The 20,993-nt window shown below is 38.3% G+C and overlaps 2 protein-coding genes across 2 annotated transcripts; one reads left to right on the top strand and one right to left on the bottom strand.

Annotated features, from left to right (window-relative positions):
• Positions 1–297: 297 nt before the first annotated feature.
• chchd4a (coiled-coil-helix-coiled-coil-helix domain containing 4a) lies at positions 298–4,145 on the top strand. Its single transcript, XM_079845312.1, has 3 exons — positions 298–871; positions 2,151–2,249; positions 2,383–4,145. Exons 1-3 carry the CDS (start codon positions 850–852, stop codon positions 2,706–2,708), a joined length of 447 nt encoding a protein of 148 aa, XP_079701438.1. The 5' UTR covers positions 298–849; the 3' UTR covers positions 2,709–4,145.
• A 220-nt stretch (positions 4,146–4,365) lies between these two features.
• Positions 4,366–20,655, bottom strand: LOC307142922 (netrin-4). Its single transcript, XM_079844098.1, has 10 exons — positions 20,142–20,655; positions 18,866–19,326; positions 15,233–15,577; positions 13,230–13,356; positions 11,907–12,095; positions 9,273–9,489; positions 8,949–9,076; positions 6,800–6,868; positions 6,537–6,707; positions 4,366–6,434 (listed from the first exon to the last, which is right to left on the bottom strand). Exons 1-10 carry the CDS (start codon positions 20,224–20,226, stop codon positions 6,298–6,300), a joined length of 1,929 nt encoding a protein of 642 aa, XP_079700224.1. The 5' UTR covers positions 20,227–20,655; the 3' UTR covers positions 4,366–6,297.
• Positions 20,656–20,993: the final 338 nt, after the last annotated feature.

The following is a 20,993-nucleotide window of genomic DNA, read 5'->3' as shown; positions in this document are numbered from 1 at the left end:
ATATATATATATATATATATATATATATATATATATATATATATATATATATTATATTATATTAATTACTTTACTAAAGTAATTAATATAATTTAACAGTAAACAGCGATTTGTGTTTGCTTCACTCTTTGTTTGGATTATCAAATAATTACTTTATTATAACATTTCGTAGTTTAAGATTTAAATTATTTAAAAGATGTAATCTGTACATTTAAGGCATTTGAAAAGTAGCTTAAAGTCCCAGAGAACCGGAAGTTGCAACTGACTTTATTTCAGTGCAGTGACGTATTTCCAGGTGAAACGGAATATTGAATAGAGGGCAGGGTTTTACTTCAGCGCTCCTCCTCTCCATCTCGCGCTCATAGCAGACTAACGGTTGGAGGGGAGTGGTTAAGGATATTCAAACCCAAGCCGGCGCATAGTCGTCATCGGAAAGGGAACGCCATTCAAGACCGGAAGTTACTTTTCAGATTTTGATTAAAGATTACCGCGGCAAACAATTTTTTTCTGTGTATTAACTTGCATGGATTAGTTGTTCACCCTAAGACCTGTAATGTGGGCTAACAAATTAAATAAGATCGATTTTGATTTCATGAGGACTTTAACTTAAAAAAGAATTACTGCCTCAACCGGGGAAGCGTTCGTTATTTCCTTCACTTTTATTTTGTAATGTAATGATGACTTTTAATTTGATGCGAGTTGTATCAACCGGCCGTGACGTCACGTGGTCACTGGGGCTGCCTGCCTCCATGCTGGAGTTGATGTAACAGGCGTGCGGATTGATCGTTGTACCGGTGTTTGAGTTTCATTGATCGGATAAACGGCAATCAGGCGGATCTGTCAGCAGATATGTCGTACTGCAAACAGGAAGGTATGACTCCGCTAATTCGGACTGTTTAAACCCATTTTATACTCATCTTTTACTGTCGTTTAGCTGAGCGGCTAGTGCTCATGCCAGTAAAAGTCACACTCCCCAGCCATGCTTGTCAATATCATATATTAACTTAATATATTTATTAAAAAATGTAACGACTGCGAATAATCTTTTAAGATGTTCAAATGTGTCGTATTAGCCTATATTATGTGTGTACAAGTTTGGGGAAGAATTACTGAATTTCTGTTGGAATTATAGATGAACATTCTTCTTATTCAGAGTCAACATTAGCTCAATAAAATATACACATCAATAGTGTAACGAAATATGTTTTCAATAAGTCCAAAATCTGACTTATTTTGATGGCTGTGATGACTGAATTACTACATGTTGTGTTACCCTACATATGACAGGCGCCTGCAAGGTCATCGTAATAACCTGGGGAGTTGACCTAAAGTCCACCAAATGGTTACAGTTTTAACAATAAGATCTTCAACACACAACATTACACACTGGCACATATATTTAAAAACAAGACGTAAAGTTCTTATTCACTCAGTTCATTCCCATTACAGAACGTACAGAAGTGGTTATTTATTCCTTGTGTACTGATTGCAAAGTTTTTCATTTGACCTTTAACTCTGTGGATAATTTTTATAAAGATTTTGATTACTCATAAATTGCAGTCCGGTGTGTCTGATATTTAATCAGGGCTGTAAGACATTGAAGGGGATATACTAGTGTGTGTGTGTGTGTGTGTTTATATATAATTATATTTAAATACATAGCACGCACACACACACACACACACACACACACATAATATTATATATATATATAAAAAATGTGTGTGTGTGTGCGCGCGCGCGCGTGTGATATGTATATAAATATATATGCACAAGTGTGTGCGTGTATATATATATAACAAATTTTATATTAGATGTGATTAATCAATATGACAGCTATAAGTGTGTACTATGACTTATTTTAGATTTTCACTTTATTTAATTTGAGTTGTCATGTGCTTTTGTTTTGAGTGTGTGTGTATGTATGTATGTATGTATGTATGTATGTATGTATATATAATATATATATATATATATACAAATACATAAATTAATTAATTAATATACTTTTTTTTAATTCCAGAAAATGATTAAGAGTTTTAGTTAATAACACAACACTGGCATAGAGGTCAATTACCGGTATGTTTTTAAATATAAAAAAATCTTATATTTTTATCATTTAGTGTAACTCCATTCTTTTCTCACAATAGGTAAAGATCGCGTCATATTTGTCACCAAAGAGGATCATGAAGCACCCAGTAACGCTGAGCTAATTGAAGATGACCCTAATGATCCATATGAGGATCACGGTAAGTTGATATAATTACAAAATACAAAACAAATGACTGTACAAAATATGATCATGTTTCATAGTTTATCCTAAATATGGTTTATCTTACCTCCAGAATACTCGTTTTACACTCATTTCATTTGACCCTACAGGTCTTATTCTACCTAATGGTGACATAAACTGGAACTGCCCGTGTCTGGGCGGTATGGCCAGTGGCCCTTGTGGACAGCAGTTCAAGGAAGCCTTTTCTTGTTTTCACTATAGCAAAGAGGAGGTAAAGGGGTCAGAATGTGTGGAAAACTTCCGGAGTATGCAGGAGTGTATGCAGAAATACCCCGAGCTCTACCCCCAGGAAGACGACAGCGCCCCCTCTGGTGGGGCCGATACTACACCCAGTGAATCCTCTTCCACTGACTCTCTCCCTACATCCTCTCCTGATTCCGCACCAGCAGCCACAGAAAACCCAGCTGCTAGCTAATATTATCCTGGCTACATTCCCTTCGCACCTCACATAAGAGACAGCTCCACTTTCGTGTATGCAGAGATCATATCTTAACATGCCACTGGATAACTTAGATGCTCCCCACCTGGCTGCATGATGCACGGAGATGGGGGAAGCCCTTAAACTTCAGGTTTTTTGAATAAAATAAAAATCAAATGACATTAACATGCACTTGAGGGACCTAAAAAAAAAAAAGAGTTTTGAGGATCTGTATGGTGAGTATGACCCCCTTTGAATCATCCAGCTTTGTATTTTTTGGTTATTATTTGCTCCACAACCAAAGCTAAGCTAGTTTGACTTGTGAACTACTACAGATCAAAGGTCGTTTGGCGGTTGTTTTTTGACAACTGTGCAGTTTTTGGATGAAATGCGCAAATAAAGAGTCTATGTACATTTCCTGTGCTGATTTTTTGTTGTAGAACATAATTAATTTTATGATGAAGAAATGTTCTGTTGCTGTCAAGCGTGTAGCCCAAAGTAGCATATAAAGTACAAACAGTAGGGGGCGTGAGTGAGTAAACCAGCAGCCTCACCTGTCAATACACAGAAGTGATTTTTTTTGGCGTTAAAATGATTATAATAGGGAAACATCAACGCATCATAAATGACAAGATCTTCTGTTCTGTAAGAACATGCTAATATATGTTGTTCCAGAGACTAGTAGGTTTTGTTTAAATGAAGTATCTAACATCGAGGGCTGTTTCTAGATCTGTTTTCAACACATGCTATTGCTAACATTAAACAGTGTTTAAGAATCGTTCTGATGTCAGGTCTTTTTTGTAAGATATTTTAAGCTTATTGGTGCATTTAATCAGTGACATGATAACTTTACAGCAAGGTTTTATTTGTTAACATTAGTTAACTACATTAGTAAGCATGAATTAATAACAATGGGCATCTAGAGCATTTATTAATCTTGGTAAATTCTAATCTCAACATTTACTAATGCGTTATTAAAACGTTACAAAAGCACTGTGAACTAACATGAACGTTTATTAACTTGCATTAACAAAGGTTAATAAATGCTGTAAAAATATATTGGTCATTGTTAGTTTGTGCAAGTTAATGTATTAACAAATGCTAACAAATAAGACCTTAAATGTAAAGTGTTACCAGTGACATTTACAAATCTGTCTGTTTTGTCTCCAAGAGTGATTGTGTTTGGATTGAAATGATTTGTCATTCAAAGCCTTATTCTTGTTCTGATTAAATATTTTCATCTGTGATATATCTGTTTCTGTAAAATGTTTAATAAGATAAGAGTCCAAATCATGCATAACAAAAGCACTGGGAAAATTCGAATCAGTCCATGCCCTTTTGTTTTTCAATTGTGACATGTTCAAATGTATTTTTAAAACTGAAATGTTGTAAGCAAAAAAGCAATTAAAATACAAAAATGAATGAATGAATCACAAAAATGCATTGCCCATTCTTAAATGCAAGAAACAAGAGAGAGAGAGATAGTCTTTTGATGATTATAATCTAATAATCATGAAGGAAGTACAAAAACAGTCCAATCAGGCTTATGAATGCCATATCCATGTTCTGAGTTTTTGCATTTATGATTTAGTGTCCACAGGACAACGGCCACCTAAATGAACAGTTATTTTCGGAGATCCTTGAACAACTTTTTCTGTATGACAATTATATTTATTTTAAGTGACTATTAAGTGCACTTTGCCAAGAAACTACTTCATGAATCTTGCTTCTGGTAATTACCCACGTTCCATTTCAGTTGCATCCGGTGGTCATGCTACATTTAGGATCCAGCTGCCTGCTTTGGTACAATGGCATCATTTCAAGTGAGGGCTTTCAAGTTTGGGCAGTGATGTATGGAAGCTTGTTTCCACCAGGGAATACTCTCACGATTCTGACTTTAAAGGGTTAGTTCACCCGAAAATGAAAATTCTGTCATTAATTACTCACCCGCGTGTTGTTCCAAATCCGTAAGACATTAGTTCATCTTCGGAACACATATGAAGATATTTTTGATGAAATTCGAGAGCTCTCTGACCCCTCCATAGACAGCTGTTTAATTAACTCAACTCAACTCAATTTATTTTTATAGCACTTTCAAAGCCATTAAAATGGACCAAAGTGCTGTCCATAATTGGTAAAAACTGTAAGAGACACATATAAAACAATAAAACGCAAAGTCATACCAACATCAAATAACAGCACAACAAAACACCAAGAAAAACATACAATCAATTTCTCACAGTTTTCAGACCTAATCAAATGCCATAACACCTAACACCTTTAACACCTTTCAAGGTCCAGAAAGGTAGTAAAGACATCGCTAAAATTGTCCATGTGACTCCAGTGGTTCAACTTGGATGTTATGAGGCGATGAGAATACTTTTTGTGTGCAAAAACAAATGTTGACGTAGGAGCTGACCAATGTAAACAGCGTATGAGACCGGTTGTTAAATACATTTTTTAAATTTTTGTTTGTTTTTTGCACACAAAAAAGTATTTTTGTCGCTTCATAAAATTAAGGTTGAACCACTGGAGTCACATGGACAACCTTGGACATTTCTGGACCTTGAAAGTCTTAATTACATTGCTGTCTATGGAGGGGTCAGAGAGGTCTCAGATTTCATCAAAAATATCTTCATTTGTGTTCTGAAGATCTTACGGGCAGGGGCATTCTAGGATTTTCATTTTAGGGGGCTCAGCCCTCAGTGAGGGTATGAAACAAATGGTAACACTTTAGTTTAGGGTCCAATTCTCACTATTAACTAGTAGCTTGTTAGCATGCATATTACTAGGATATTGGCTGTTTATTATTACTTATACAATCAAATATTAATGCCTTATTCTTCATCAGTGAAGAAAGTAAACATAACTGTATTTATATGTTTTATGAATCATTTTCGTAGACACATTAATTTATTGAAGGCTACCAGGAAAGCTAGGTTAGTTTATTAAATTAAATCACAATATGCATTGCATACATTTAATGCAGGCTAATCAATAAAATAAAATAAAAATCACAGAAAATACCTATATCTATAACATCCTACAACAGCAAGACGTCATGAAAGTCATTTATTTTACATCGCCTCCCGCCTCCGGCTGACATGCAGCACAAGCGTTGCACTTCTGACGAAGAGCTATCACGACACGCATGCGCAGAAAAGCAACGAGAATAAAAAAATTTAATAAAAGAAACTTGAATCAAAGTCTTTATTTAATCGACATGCCCTGCGTTTCTTATTGTAATTTTTATTTTAAAAAGTAAAAATTACACTTTCAATACATTTTGATAACATGATAGTTGATAGTTTTAGGGGGGGCTGGCATGACAGACAAAGCCCCCCTAAAAAGGGTCGAGAACCGCCCCTGCTTACGGGTTTGGAACGACATGAGGGTGAAAATTTAATGACAGAATTTTCATTTTTTTGTTATATCTTTGTTATTTTTTGTTATAAAATATCAGTTTATATCTCGCATATCTGGGAAAAGCCAGATGTTTTAAATAAGTCACAAATACCTATTTTATTTTGTGGCGGAAACAAGCTTCCATAGTGTTGTGCTACTGTACATTTGGGTAAAGTTGCGCTCATAGGCAGCCCTGATGCAGTGCTTCTGTGACCTGAAAGCCCAGGATGGGGGTCCAAGGGACTACCAGACTCTGCATGGTGACCAGTAGCCTCCCTGAGTGCACTTCCTCAGGACCTGCCAGTAGATAGTTCCCACCTAAAGATGACAAAAACACTACTTTTATGAAAAACTTGACTGAACCAAAGCTGTGGCCCAGATAACAGTGAGTTTTTATAGTTAAGGGATTATGTGGTGTACCTGGGTTGAGGATGGGACAGGTGCAGCCGCGGCTGGTCCAAGAGAGTGGGTACAGACTGTGTGTGCCCTGGGAGAGGGGCAGTTTACCAGAACGGAACACCTTCCTCACCTTCACCAGGACAACAGCGTGTGTGCCTTTATCATGAGCTGACAGCACACTGGCTTTGATCACTGCGGCCACCACAAACAGTCAGTTCACTCATTAGATATAAATGTATATTGATTCATCAGAATTGATTCATCAAATTATTTAACGTCCTCACCGTATGCATGTTTTATCTTGCAAAGATCAGCCACACTTTTCAGCTTCTTTTCTCTACAGCTGCACTTCCCTATATTGAAATCACATTCAACATGTCACAAGTTCTGTACATATTGGCATATTTAATCTCACAAAAACACACTCAGGTCAAAGAAATTATATTTTACACAAATGAAAGGAAGCCTATTTTAGGACCATTAAGATTTAATGCTGTCAAAATCTTTTTTTTTTACCCCAAATTTTCATTACTACAATGATTCTGATTAATACAATTTTTAAGTTTTGATGATTTTTTACTGTATTAGAGTAAAAAAAATGACTGTAAGGGTGTGTTTTGTTATTTAAATAAATAAAAATTAAAGTACAACAAATACCACCATGATGTATTAATACTTTATAATTTAAAAAATATGTATGTCAAATAATACATTATATACAATACCATTCAAAAAACTGTTTTGAAAGAAATTAATACTTTTATTTAGCACGGATGCATTAAATTGATCGAAAATTAAAAGTAAAGACATTTATAATGTTACAAAAGATTTCTGTTTAAAATAAATGCTGTTCTTTTGAACTTTCTATTCATCAAAGAGTCCTGTAAAATGTATCACGGTTTTCACGAAATACATTAAAATAGAAACAGTTATTTAAAATTATAATACTATTTCACAATATGACTGTTTTTACTGTATTTTTTATCAAATAAATGCAATATTGGTGAACATAAGAGACCTCTTTCAAAAACAATAAAAAAATCTTACTAACCCCAAACTTTGGAATTGCAGTGTATAATAATTTTGCATTACATGATTTAAAATAATATTGTCATGAAAATAATCCCACAATGAAAAAAATAAATATACATATATTACACTCACCTAAAGGATTATTAGGAACACCTGTTCAATTTCTCATTAATGCAATTATCTAATCAACCAATCACATGGCAGTTGCTTTAATGCATTTAGGGGTGTGGTCCTGGTCAATACAATCTCCTGAACTCCAAACTGAATGTCAGAATGGGAAAGAAAGGTGATTTAAGCAATTTTGAGCGTGGCATGGTTGTTGGTGCCAGACGGGCCGGTCTGAGTATTTCACAATCTGCTCAGTTACTGGGATACTGGAAGACCCCACCGGGTACCACTCATCTCCACTACAAATAGGAAAAAGAGGCTACAATTTGCACAAGCTCACCAAAATTGGATGGTTGAAGACTGGAAAAATGTTGCCTGGTCTGATGAGTCTCGATTTCTGTTGAGACATTCAGATTCAGAATTTGGCGTAAACAGAATGAGAACATGGATCCATCATGCCTTGTTACCACTGTGAAGGCTGGTGGTGGTGGTGTAATGGTGTGGGGGACGTTTTCTTGGCACACTTTAGGCCCCTTAGTGCCAATTGGGCATCGTTTAAATGCCACGGCCTACCTGAGCATTGTTTCTGACCATGTTCATCCCTTTATGACCACCATGTACCCATCCTCTGATGGCTACTTCCAGCAGGATAATGCACCATGTCACAAAGCTCGAATCATTTCAAATTGGTTTCTTGAACATGACAATGAGTTCACTGTACTAAAATGGCCCCCACAGTCACCAGATCTCAACCCAATAGAGCATCTTTGGTGGAACGGGAGCTTCATGCACTGGATGTGCATCCCACAAATCTCCATCAACTGCAAGATGCTATCCTATCAATATTGGCCAACATTTCTAAAGAATGCTTTCAGCACCTTGTTGAGTAAATGCCACGTAGAATTAAGGCAGTTCTGAAGGCGAAAGGGGGTTACACAGAATTAGTATGGTGTTCCTAATAATCATTAAGGTGAGTGTGTATATATATATATATATATATATATATATATATATATATATATATATATATATATATATATATATATATATATATATATATATATATATATATATATATATATATATATGTATCTTTTTTAAAGATTTTCCTTAAGTAAAGTTTTATTTTACTTTTGGGATGAAATATGACCTGGACATGTTCTAGATAGGTTTGTGAGATTCACCCATTTACATTGCGACACATAATTTGAATGAACCACATTAAAAAGTCACATTTCCTGCTGTGGTTTTCCCATGTTTCACAACAGTGTTTTGTTACTGTAGTCAGCTCACCTGTATAGTACAGTGCAGATACGGCGAGTTCTTTAGGCCACGCCCTCTCGTCCTCTTGAGGTTTAAAGTGGGACAGTTCAGGTATTTTCCCACCAATAGGTACATTATAGAGTTTCACATTGCCTTTGCTGTTAAAGGAAAATGATATGATAACAAAAAAATCAATGGCATTTGAAAATCCCCAGCAGGTGTGCAATTAAAATTCGACTTGGATTTGAGATTCCTAATGTTCAACGTTTCAATTTCAAATCACAAATAGTAAAACTTGTTATAATTTAGAACAGAAAGAATTGAAATTTTAATTTGTGTATGCATAAGTCTGACCTGTCTAGGCAATGACCTGTGATGGGGTCGCAGGTCAAGGGGCACACACAAGGTTTGCAGCCTTCCTCTCCAAAGCCCCAGTACCCTGGTAGACAGTGGCTGCAGGTGGTGCCCCCCACACCAGGTTTACAGTGGCACTGTCCACTTCTAGGATGGCACCATGGTGTCTCGTTTCTAAAATATATTGGAACCGCACCAATTGGGTCACACCTGCATCCTGCCACAGAAAAGAATGTTGATCAACGTACTGCTTTTGAGTCGCTTTAGTGGTCTGTGTCATACCGCCGCCACTAGGAGGCAATGAAAGACTGTTATTGAATATTTATATATTTTAATGAAGTATATATGGAGTGTTTGACCATGCAAAACATGTCATCACTATGCTATGGTCTAATACACCGATTAGGCATAACATTAAGAGCACTGACAGGTGAAGTGAATAACACTGATTATCTCTTTATCATGGCATCTGTTAGCATGTGGGGTATATTAGACAGCAAGTGAACATTTTGTCCTCAAAGTTGATGTGTTAGAAGCAGGAAAAATGGGCAAGTGTAAGGATTTGAGCGAGTTTGACAAGGGCCAAATTGTGATGGCTAGACGACTGGGTCAGAGCATCTTCAAAACTGCAGCTCTTGTGGGATGTTCCCGGTCTGTATTGGTCAGTATCTATCAAAAGTGATCCAATTAAGGAACAGTGGTGAACCGGCAATAGGTTCATGGGTGGCCAAGGTTCACTGATGCAAGTGGGGAGCGAAGGCTGGCCTGTGTGGTCCGATCAAACAGACGAGCTACTGTAGCTCAAATTGCTCAAGAAGTTAATGCTGGTTCTGATAGAAAGGTGTCAGAATACACAGTCCATCACAGTTTGTTGCGTATGGAGCTGCATAGCCACAGACCAGTCAGGGTGCCCATGCTGACCCCTGTCCACCGCCGAAAGCGGCAACAGTGTGCATTGTAAGCATCAGAACTGGACCACGGAGCAATGGAAGAAGGTGGCCTGGTCTGATGAATCACATTTTCTTTTACATCACGTGGATGGCCGGGTGTGTGTGCGTCGCTTACCCGGGGAACACATGGCACCAGGATGCACTATGGGAAGAAGGCAAGCCGGCGGAGGCAGTGTGATGCTTTGGGCAATGTTCTGCTGGGAAACCTTGGGTCCTGCCATCCATGTGGATGTTACTTTGACACGTACCACCTACCTAAGCATTGTTGCAGACCATGTACATTATCTAAGGGTCATGTCATTATGCTTGTTATAGTGTGTTGTATGCTAGCTGTGCTGGAATTTATTTTCAAGGAAGTACCCTGTCAATGAATGGGTATAGCTACAGTAACATCTTCAACTAGTCAGCTTGAGATCTTTTCCATCTAAACTGGTTATACCTCTTAAAGGGTTAGTTCACCCAAAAAGGAAAATTCTGTCATTAATTACTTACCCTCATGTCGTTCGACACCCGTAAGACCTCCGTTCATCTTCGGAACACAAATTAAGATATTTTAGTAGAAATTCGATGGCTCAGAAAGGCCTCCATGCACTTTACACTCACTTTACACTCTCACTTTACATTCACTTTACACCCTCATGAAGCTCCGGAGAGTTATAAATCAGCGAGTCGAATCATGATTCGGATGGCGTTTCTGAAATCACGTGACTTTGGCAATCCAAACCGCTGATTCGACTCGCTGATTCATAACGCTTCGAAGCTTCATGATGCAGTGTTTTGAAATCAGTCATCACTATATAAGTCGTTATTTAGGGTTTTTTTGCGCACAAAAACTATTCTTGTCGCTTTATAAAGTTATTGTAGAACCACTGTAGTGAGATGGACTTTGTATCGACGTCTTTAGTACCTTTTATGGGTTTTGAGAGTGTAAAGTACATTGTACCAATGGAGGCCTTTCTGAGCCATCGGATTTCAACTAAAATATCTTCATTTGTGTTCCGAAGATGAACGGTCTTACGGGTGTCGAACGACATGAGGGTAAGTAAATAATGACAGAATTTTCATTTTTGGGTGAACTAACCCTTTAAGCCTAGTAGTGAATGTTTTATGAGCAGCGGATAACCTTATTTATCTGCACAGAGACAAAGCTCAACCAAAACAATGTTCTTCTGCAAAATGCATGTAGTTTTGTTTTTAACTGCTAGAGCAGGGGCCTCCAAACTCGGTCCTGGAGGGCCACTGTTCTGCAGAGTTTATTTCCAACCCTGATAAAACACACCTGAACCAGCTAAACAGTGTCTTACTACGGCCTAGCAAGACACTGATTAGCTGGTTCAGGTGTGTTTATTTGGAGTTGGAGCTAAACTCTGCAGGACAGTGGCCCTCCAGGACCGAGTTTGGAGACCCCTGCACTAGAGGGTCAAAAGTTACAGAGTACCTTTAACAAATGCCACCTTATTATAAAGTGTTAATGAAAAGTCACTTGAGAGGAAGAACAAGTTATAATTGATTGACGATTACAAATTTCATTTAGTTTTTTCTTACAAAGGGAAAAATAATAATATGCACAATTAAATCATTCACTTTAAGACCAGGAATGTGAAAGTCAAATTTGATTTAAATCTAAAACAACTATTTGAGTGCAGTCCTTTCAGTTTGTTCCTTCTCTTCTTTTCTGTCTTACGTGTGCAAGCATGCGGGGAGTTGAGGGGTCTGGCAGGGTGGCGGTGGTATCCAGGACGACAGCGCTGGCACCGGCGGCCCACAGTGCTATGCTGGCAGTTGTCGCAGACTCCCCCACTACTGCCCCCTGTGGACAGCCACACTCGCTGGGAGAAGTGGCAGCTCTCTGCATGGCCATGACATTCACACTCTTGAGCAACAGAAATAAGTGCGAGGGAGAAAAAAAGAGACATAATGGATGAAAGAATCATCCAAGATCTGATAAACAATCCTTAACATTTCAATTTAATCAAATTAAAATGACTTTAAAAACTCTTTTAAGCAAAAAAGCAACAACAATATTCTCAACAGTCCCGGTCACACATCCAATTTTAAAAATAGATATGCATCCAGCTGTTTCACCATTTTGTAATTTCCATCCGGTTATCAATTTGCAATACAGACATTTTCTTATTTATTTATTTATTTATATTTATTATTTTTTTTATTTAAAATGTAATTATTTATTCTTAATAGTGATTCTCACTGGATTATCAATATTGCAATGTAGTCATTTTCATATTTATATTTACTTTATTAATTAAAGTTATTTAAATAATAACTTTAAATTATTTAAATTAAATTCATATTATTTAAATGGGCTAATATGTTTTTGAAATAAGATATGCATCCAGCATTTCACTTTTTAGTAATTTGCATTAATCTTAACTGTGATTCACACTGGATTCTCAATATTGCAATAGTCATTTTCTAATGTATTTATATATTAATTAATTGTTACATTTTAATTTATAATACCATAACACTATTTTATTTAAAGAGTACAACAAATAATATCATGATGTAAAAATGCTTGAATAATATATTTACATTGCATTACAGTAATGACAATGAGATCTTTGAATATATTAAAATGTATTACAATTATTTTCTTTAAGCAAAATATATTTTGCTTATCTTTATTATATGGTATAATCAAACCTGGAGATTCTTAAAATCATAACATGATGATGTGCAAATTTTGTAAAAATGTTTACAAAGAAGAAAATGTTTTTTGCTACAAAAATCATAGGGCAATGCTGGTTGTTGCCAGGGCATAGTTTATGTGGTTGCTAAGGTGTTCAGAGTGACTCTTAGTGTTCTATGGTGTTCTGGATCATTGCTTACAGTAATAACACAACAACCCCCCTAAGATATGTATCGGATCCTTTCTGCATTAGAAAGTAAAAATATAAAAAATACCTTTCATCGCACAATTTCCTTTCCATTTTCAAGGATTAAAGGAATTTAAGGCTAAATCAACCCGTACAGTAAATGCACTCACTCTTGCATGGGTTGCTCTTCCCGCTGCTTCCATTGGCTGCTCTCCAGGGCTGGTCGTTGTAGAGCGGGGCACACTTCTCGCAATGCTCGCCCGCTGTGTGGTGGGTACACACACATTTGCCAGACACCTGTGCTCCAGAGGAATGATTCACTTTCAGTTGCTGCCCATTCAAGCCCCATAAAGCCTTATAAAAATACATGTAACAGGCCACTTCCTATTCTACTAACTACCGGGTGAGTGCACATATACCCTCAAGTATGCATCCAGGCAATTCATGGGGGTGGCCAATGCAGGCACAATATGGGCTTGAGATATGGGACCTATAGGCTAATTCAGATAGGGCCAACATGGAACCCATGGATGAACCCATTTAAGGCCCATACTGGTTCTAATTCATATAGGGCCAACATGGAACCCATAGACAAACCCATTTAAAGCCCTTACTGGTTCTAATTCAGAACGTGATTAAGTTATCCATAACACTCCACAGAGCAGCGCAAGATGAGCAATTTAGGTTAAAAAGTATATACCGTTTTTTTGTTTTTTATAATGACCAATCGTTTCACTAGATAAGACCATTTTTCTCGTCTGGGATCGTGCAGAGCCCTTTGAAGCCATTCGAAGCCATTTGAAACTGCATTGATTTGCACCTTCAACCATTGGTTGCCATAGAAGTCCATTATGTGGAGAAAATCCTGGAATGTTTTCCTCAAAAAACGTTATTTCTTTTCGACTGAAGAAAGAAAGACATGAACATCTTGGATGAGATGGGGGTGAGTAAAATATCAAGAAATTTTCATTTAATGTGAACTAATCCTTTAAGGCCTATACTGGTTCTAATTCAGATAGGGTAAACATGGATCCCATGGATGAACCCATTTAGGGCCCAGACTGGTTCTAATTCAGATAGGGTAAACATGGATCCCATGGATGAACCCATTTAGGGCCCAGACTGGTTCTAATTCAGATAGGGTAAACATGGATCCCATGGATGAACCCATTTAGGGCCCAGACTGGTTCAAATTCAGATAGAGCCAACATGGAACCCATGGATGAACCCATTTAGGGCCCAGACTGGTTCTAATTCAGAAAGGGCCGACATGGAACCCATGGACGGACCAATTTAGGGCCCATACTGGTTCTAATTCAGAAAGGGCCAACATGGAACCCATGAATGAACCCATTTAGGGCCCAGACTGGTTCAAATTCAGATAGGGCCGACATGGAACCCATAGACGAACCCATTTAGGGCCCAGACTGGTTCTAATTCAGATAGGGCCGACATGGAACCCATAGATGAACCCATTTAGGGCCCAGACTGGTTCTAAATCAGATAGGGCCAACATGGAACCCATGGATCAACCCATTTAGGGCCCATACTGGTTCTAATTCAGATAGGGCCAACATGGAACCCATGGATGAACCCATTTAGGGGCCCAGACTGGTTCTAATTCAGAAAGGGCTGACATGGAACACATGGATGAACCCATTTAGGGCCCAGACTGGTTCAAATTCAGATAGGGCCGACATGGAACCCATGGATGAACCCATTTAGGGCCCAGACTAGTTCTAATTCAGAAAGGGCCGACATGGAACCCATGGATCAAACCATTTAGGGCCCATACTGGTTCTAATTCAGATAGGGCCAACATGGAACCCATGGATGAACCCATTTAGGGGCCCAGACTGGTTCTAATTCAGAAAGGGCTGACATGGAACACTTGGATGAACCCATTTAGGGCCCAGACTGGTTCAAATTCAGATAGGGCCGACATGGAACCCATGGATGAACCCATTTAGGGCCCAGACTGGTTCTAATTCAGATAGGACTGACATGGAACCCATAGATGAACCCATTTAGGGCCCAGACTGGTTCTAATTCAGATAGGGCTGACATGGAACCCATGGATGAACCCATTTAGGGCCCAGACTGGTTCTAATTCAAACTTATATCATGCCTACATCGACCCCAAAAGAAACACTAACAAAATGGACACACTTACCACATTACTGGGTTGAAGGCTGTCTTGTCCTTCATTTTCAGGAAGGCAATGTTCAGCATGGCCATGACACAAACATGTCCCTTTAGCCAAAAGAGAGTACACAGCAAATGGGGTTGAATTCAGGGGATCAGATCTGGGTGTGGGAGAAGTCAACATCCTGCTTTGAATTGTGGGTAAAAAGGGTGGGTTTGACTGTTCCGGGACACTCCGCTGCCCCTTCGAGATGGGACACTGTTGTGATTTTAAAAGCTGTATTCGTAAGTTGGTTACTGTCAGACGGGACAAAGCCTCAGGACTGTACGGATCGACAATCCCTCTTTCCAATCCTATGGATCGGAATATGATCTAGAATAGAATTAGAAAGAAATGATTATGCATTCTCATATTTAAAAAGCATCAGACAGAACTAAGATTTAAATTCACCATAGTTGTACTCGAATGGGGGAATATTTGGTTTAAACGCTGGCTGGTTAACCTTACGAAGTCTATCATATTTGATATGCAAATTTCGGGGGCCTCTAAATGATCAACAATCAAAATTTTGCTGAAAATGTTGTTATGCACTATATACTTCATGCCTTCTGACATCTGATTGACAGTATAAAAATGCCCGTCTTCAGGTCATGATAAAGGTCTTTTTGCTGTGAAACGTTTACATTTTGATACATTTTATATTTAGAATATATTTTAATATGGTATTACTGCAGATATATAGCAAATTGCAATCTTATTCAGTCAAGAGTATGTAAAAATGTATAAATTGGGCAGTAGGTTCATATACAGTGGGGAGAACAAGTATTTGATACACTGCCGATTTTGCAGGTTTGCCCACTTACAAAGCATGTAGAAGTCTGTACTTTTTATCATAGGTACTCTTCAACTGTGAGTGAATGAATCTAAAAAAAAAATCCCAAAATCCAGAAAATCACATTGTATGATTTTAAAGTAATTAATTTGCAATTTATTGCATGACATAAGTATTTGATACATCAGAAAAGCAGAACTTAATATTTGGTACAGAAACCTTTGTTTGCAATTACAGAGATCATACGTTTCCTGTAGTTCTTGACCAGGTTTGCACACACTGCAGCAGGGATTTTGGCCCACTCCTCCATACAGACCTTCTCCAGATCCTTCAGGTTTCAGGGCTGTCGCTGGGCAATTCGGACTTTCAGCTCCCTCCAAAGATTTTCTATTGGGTTCAGGTCTGGAGACTGGCTAGGCCACTCCAGGACCTTGAGATGCTTCTTACGGAGCCACTCCTTAGTGGCTGTATGTTTCGGGTCGTTGTCATGCTGGAAGACCCAGCCACGACCCATCTTCAATGCTCTTACTGAGGGAAGGAGGTTGTTGGCCAAGATCTCATGATACATACATCCCCAAAGAATGATGTTTCCACCTCCATGCTTCACGGTTGGGATGGTGTTCTTGGGGTTGTACTCGTCCTTTTTCTTCCTCCAAACACGGCGAGTGGAGTTTAGACCAAAAAGCTCTATTTTTGTCTCATCAGACCACATTATCTTCTCCCATTCCTCCTCTGGATCATCCAGATGGTCATTGGCAAACTTCAGACGGGCCTGGACATGCGCTGGCTTGAGCAGGGGGACCTTGTGTGCGCTTCAGGATTTTAATCCATGACGGCGTAGTGTTACTAATGGTTTTCTTTGAGACTGTGGTCCCAGCTCTCTTCAGGTCATTGACCAGGTCATTGACCAGGTCCTGCCATGTAGTTCTGGGCTGATCCCTCACCTTCCTCATGATCATTGATGCCCCACGAGGTGAGATTTTGCATGGTGCCCCAGACAGAGCGAGATTGACCGTCATCTTGAACTTCTACCATTTTCTAATAATTGCGCCAACAGTTGTTGCCTTCTCACCAAGCTGCTTGCCTATTGTCCTGTAGCCCATCCCAGCCTTGTGCAGGTCTACAATTTTATCCCTGATGTCCTTACACAGCTCTCTGGTCTTGGCCATTGTGGAGAGGTTGGAGTCTGTTTGATTGAGTGTGTGGACAGGTGTCTTTTATACAGGTAACAAGTTCAAACAGGTGCAGTTACAGTTTTTCTCAGTCGCTTTGGTACATTTCTCGAATCATCCTCGACATTTGCAAAACAGTAAGTGCATTTCTCAAAACAATTCGTACAAATAGCAAAACACCATGGATTACCTGCAAAAGCCAGTCTCTTGCTCAAAATCCTTAGTTCATCTCTCAAAAGTAAATATCTGTGTCAATGAACATGTAAGTGCCATCAGAATGACAAGTCCTTGTATCATTGTGTACGGATAAGACAGTCAAATTGCTTAGTCATGTTGTCAATATAACAGTGTACTCTGGAGGGATGTTCTGATGTAAACTATGGCTAAAGTTTTGATGACAATTATTGTAAATTTTTGGTTACACCTTAGTGTATGTGTGAGTTTGATTGTAAGAGACTGGACAAGATTCACATTTACGCTTTCACTGTTTGTACTGTAATTTGTTGACAGACCATGTCATTGCGATACAGAGAGAAAAAGACAGCACTGCATAGCACAAAGGAAAAAAAAACTGAAAAACAAAAGTAGAAATATGAACGTCTAACGGAAATGTATAAAAATATGCTTGACATATTATGACAACTTGTTCAACCATTTTGCATGTAAAGACTTATGCTATGAACTAATGCCTTAATGTTGTGGGGGGTGAGACTATTCAACAGAGACCCATTATAATACATTTTGATCAACATGACATAAGCCACTGATAATGTAGGAAACAGCAGAAAATTGTACATAATCATTTGCATGGATGTACACAAGCATTTGCAACTTGTTCAAAGAAATGAGAAACTGCTTTTTTGATGTGCACAAGTGACACAATGATGTGAGAATTGAACAGGTAGTTTTGAGAATTTGAATTCTGATCTGGGAAATGTACCAAAGCGACTGAGAAAAACTGTAATACAGGTAATGAGTGGAGAACAGGAGGGCTTCTTAAAGAAAAACTAACAGGTCTGTGAGAGCCGGAATTCCTACTGGTTAGGTGATCAAATACTTATGTCATGCAATAAAGAGCAAATTAATTATTTAAAAATCATACAATGTCATGCAATAAAGAGCAAATTAATTATTTAAAAATTATACAATGTGATTTTCTGGATTTTAGATTCCGTCTCTCACAGTTGAAGTGTAACTATGGTAAAAATTACAGACTTCTACATGCTTTGTAAGTAGGAAAACCAGCAAAATCGGCAGTGTATCAAATACTTGTTCTCCCCACTGTAGGTTTGGTGGTGGTTGTGTCTTTGTGAGAAAACAATTCATGTAATTTGAAAGAAGTAGTCATTGAATGCCAATTTTGTGCCAAAGCAATGGAAAATGATCCACAGTTTTGCTCACATAGACTGCTGCTGTGCTCACTGTGTGGAGAGTTTTGAAAAGTGATCTAAGTATTGAGAGATGGATCCTCTCAATTGTAAAAAAATCTGTAAGATGCATTTCTTTAAGGCATTTGTAGTTACAAAAAGCCTACAAAAATGAGTGCAGAAAATACATACTTCAAGTTTAAACCTCCTGAAACATTTAAAAATCGCAATAAAAAAAAAAAAAGAAAGATATTTTGTAGTGCTTTGGAGACCTTATTTCCTTCCTTACCTCTCCTTGGCTGCATGGGACCGCGTTGGAATATCTGGAAGTGCAGACAGCTCCTGCTTGACTTACATCGTCAGGAAGCCCGAACATCTCAGTGCAGTTCCTGGCAAACAGCTTTAGTGTCTCCCAGGTCTGGCCGAAGTCCTGTGAGCGTTCCAACCTCATAGCAGCAGGACGTGGGGAACGGAACAACATCACAACGTGACTCATGCAGAACCGTGTCTCCAAGTCAAGACGGATTTCTTCCTTTTCTCCAGTGGCCGCCGCTGAGCCCCACCAGGTATCTGGATGAATAAACGGGTCATCGGCCATGAGGGCAGGAGGATGAAGCTCTGCTAGACATCGTGGCTGGGTTGGCAGGCAGGAAGAGCTATTAGTGCAGCAGCTAGTCAGCGTGAAAAGGGTCCTGCCACTGGCCAAGTTACCCATAGGAGGGCTGCAAGCACGACCAACACATCTGGAATCTGTGTAAAAGAGAAAACATGCATTGCACACGCATTCACAAACAAATCAGGGAAACTTTCATGTTGATGAAATGAAATGCACCATTTTTGAACACTGAACCTCTGTAAACACTACAGTCAGGTTCTGGCATGTCACAGCACAATGTTTGACAACCTGAGCCTTTAATGAACCTCATAGTTGGGCTTTCACAGAAGCTGTGTCATTTCTCCCGCAAAGATTGCAGCACTGCAATCATAGTTAGGTATGACAAGAAAAGTGAAAGAAAGGTCAAGAATACATTAAAAGTGACAGTATATTTGTTTTCATGTTATAAAAATATGAAATATTACACAGCTTAACTTTAAGCAAACACTATAAATACATAAAACCAGATCTCAAACTAAGTTTACACATCTGACAATTTGATTATTACAGTTATTTTAATGGATCCTTCTTCCTACAAAGTGAAAAAAACAAAAATTTGGTAACCATTTATCATAATACTCTTTCGACCTCTGTTTAAAATCATATAAAATGTAATGAATTTACAAATCATTATACAATCCATCAGTCAAGTATGAATATATATTCATCAAAGTTTAAGGACAGACAGACAGACAGATAGACAGTAGATAGATAGATAGATAGATAGATAGATAGATAGATAGATAGATAGATAGATAGATAGATAGATAGATAGATAGATAGATAGATAGATAGATAGATAGATAGATAGATAGATAGATAGATAGATAGATAGATAGATAGATAGATAGATAGATAGATAGATAGATAGATAGATAGATAGATAGATAGATAGATAGATAGATCTCACCTGTGAAGCCCTGCAGGAATCCAGGAAAGACCATTGCGCACTTCAATAACACCATCACAAACTGAGGATTCCCAATGGGTTTCATGTTTAGCAGTCTGGGTGTAAAGGCAGGTTAGTTATCCATAGTTAGAACAGATGCCTGTCCCAGTGCATGATCAGTTGAGTTTGGAGAGATCTCCTTCACTGTCTGTGTGGAAACAGAGTCTGCATGAAAAGTTGCATGAAATCCAGCTGCTGGTAATCCATTTTCACAGTGAGTCAGTAAGAAAACTTTTCTGATGGTGGTGGTGATCTGGGATGCACCTGTCCAAACGGCACGCGGTTCATTCCTTTAATTCCTTTAATTCCTGTTTTTTTTTTTTTTTTTTTTTTTTTGCGCACTCAGATGAAGACTCAACAGTTGTCTTTTCTGTGCTTGGACATGACAGTCCTTTCCAAATGAAGGCAAACGAGAGGAAAATCACGCAGGTCTCTTTGGTAATAGCAGTGTGTCGCTCGCTCCACTGCGTAATGCGCAGCGTTGTTCCAGCTTCCCAAGAGCACAGATGAATGACTGTGATCCACTGGCCTGAATCTGAAGCATTGAACGGGTTGAAAAGGAGCACTCTACTGCCTCACAGTGGAATGCTACCTTAGTGCAGTTCCCTGCCTACTTCAAGTGATCTTGATGACCTTTTTGTTCACTGTCCCAGACATGCCACTGAACATCCTATATCGGAAAGAGGCATCTTGGGCTTTTCTGGGATACCAAATGATAACAGAAAAGGAAAGGGATATAGTTTAACTAGAAACGAAAATGATGACATTATTTACTCACCTTCTTGTCAGTCCACACCTATCTTTTCCATAGAG

This window comes from Gobio gobio, assembly GCF_949357685.1.
Source record: "Gobio gobio genome assembly, chromosome: 19".
Lineage (NCBI taxonomy): Eukaryota > Metazoa > Chordata > Actinopteri > Cypriniformes > Gobionidae > Gobio > Gobio gobio.
The sequence above is the reverse complement of the archived record's forward strand: the minus strand, read 5'-3'. Positions and strand labels throughout refer to the sequence as shown.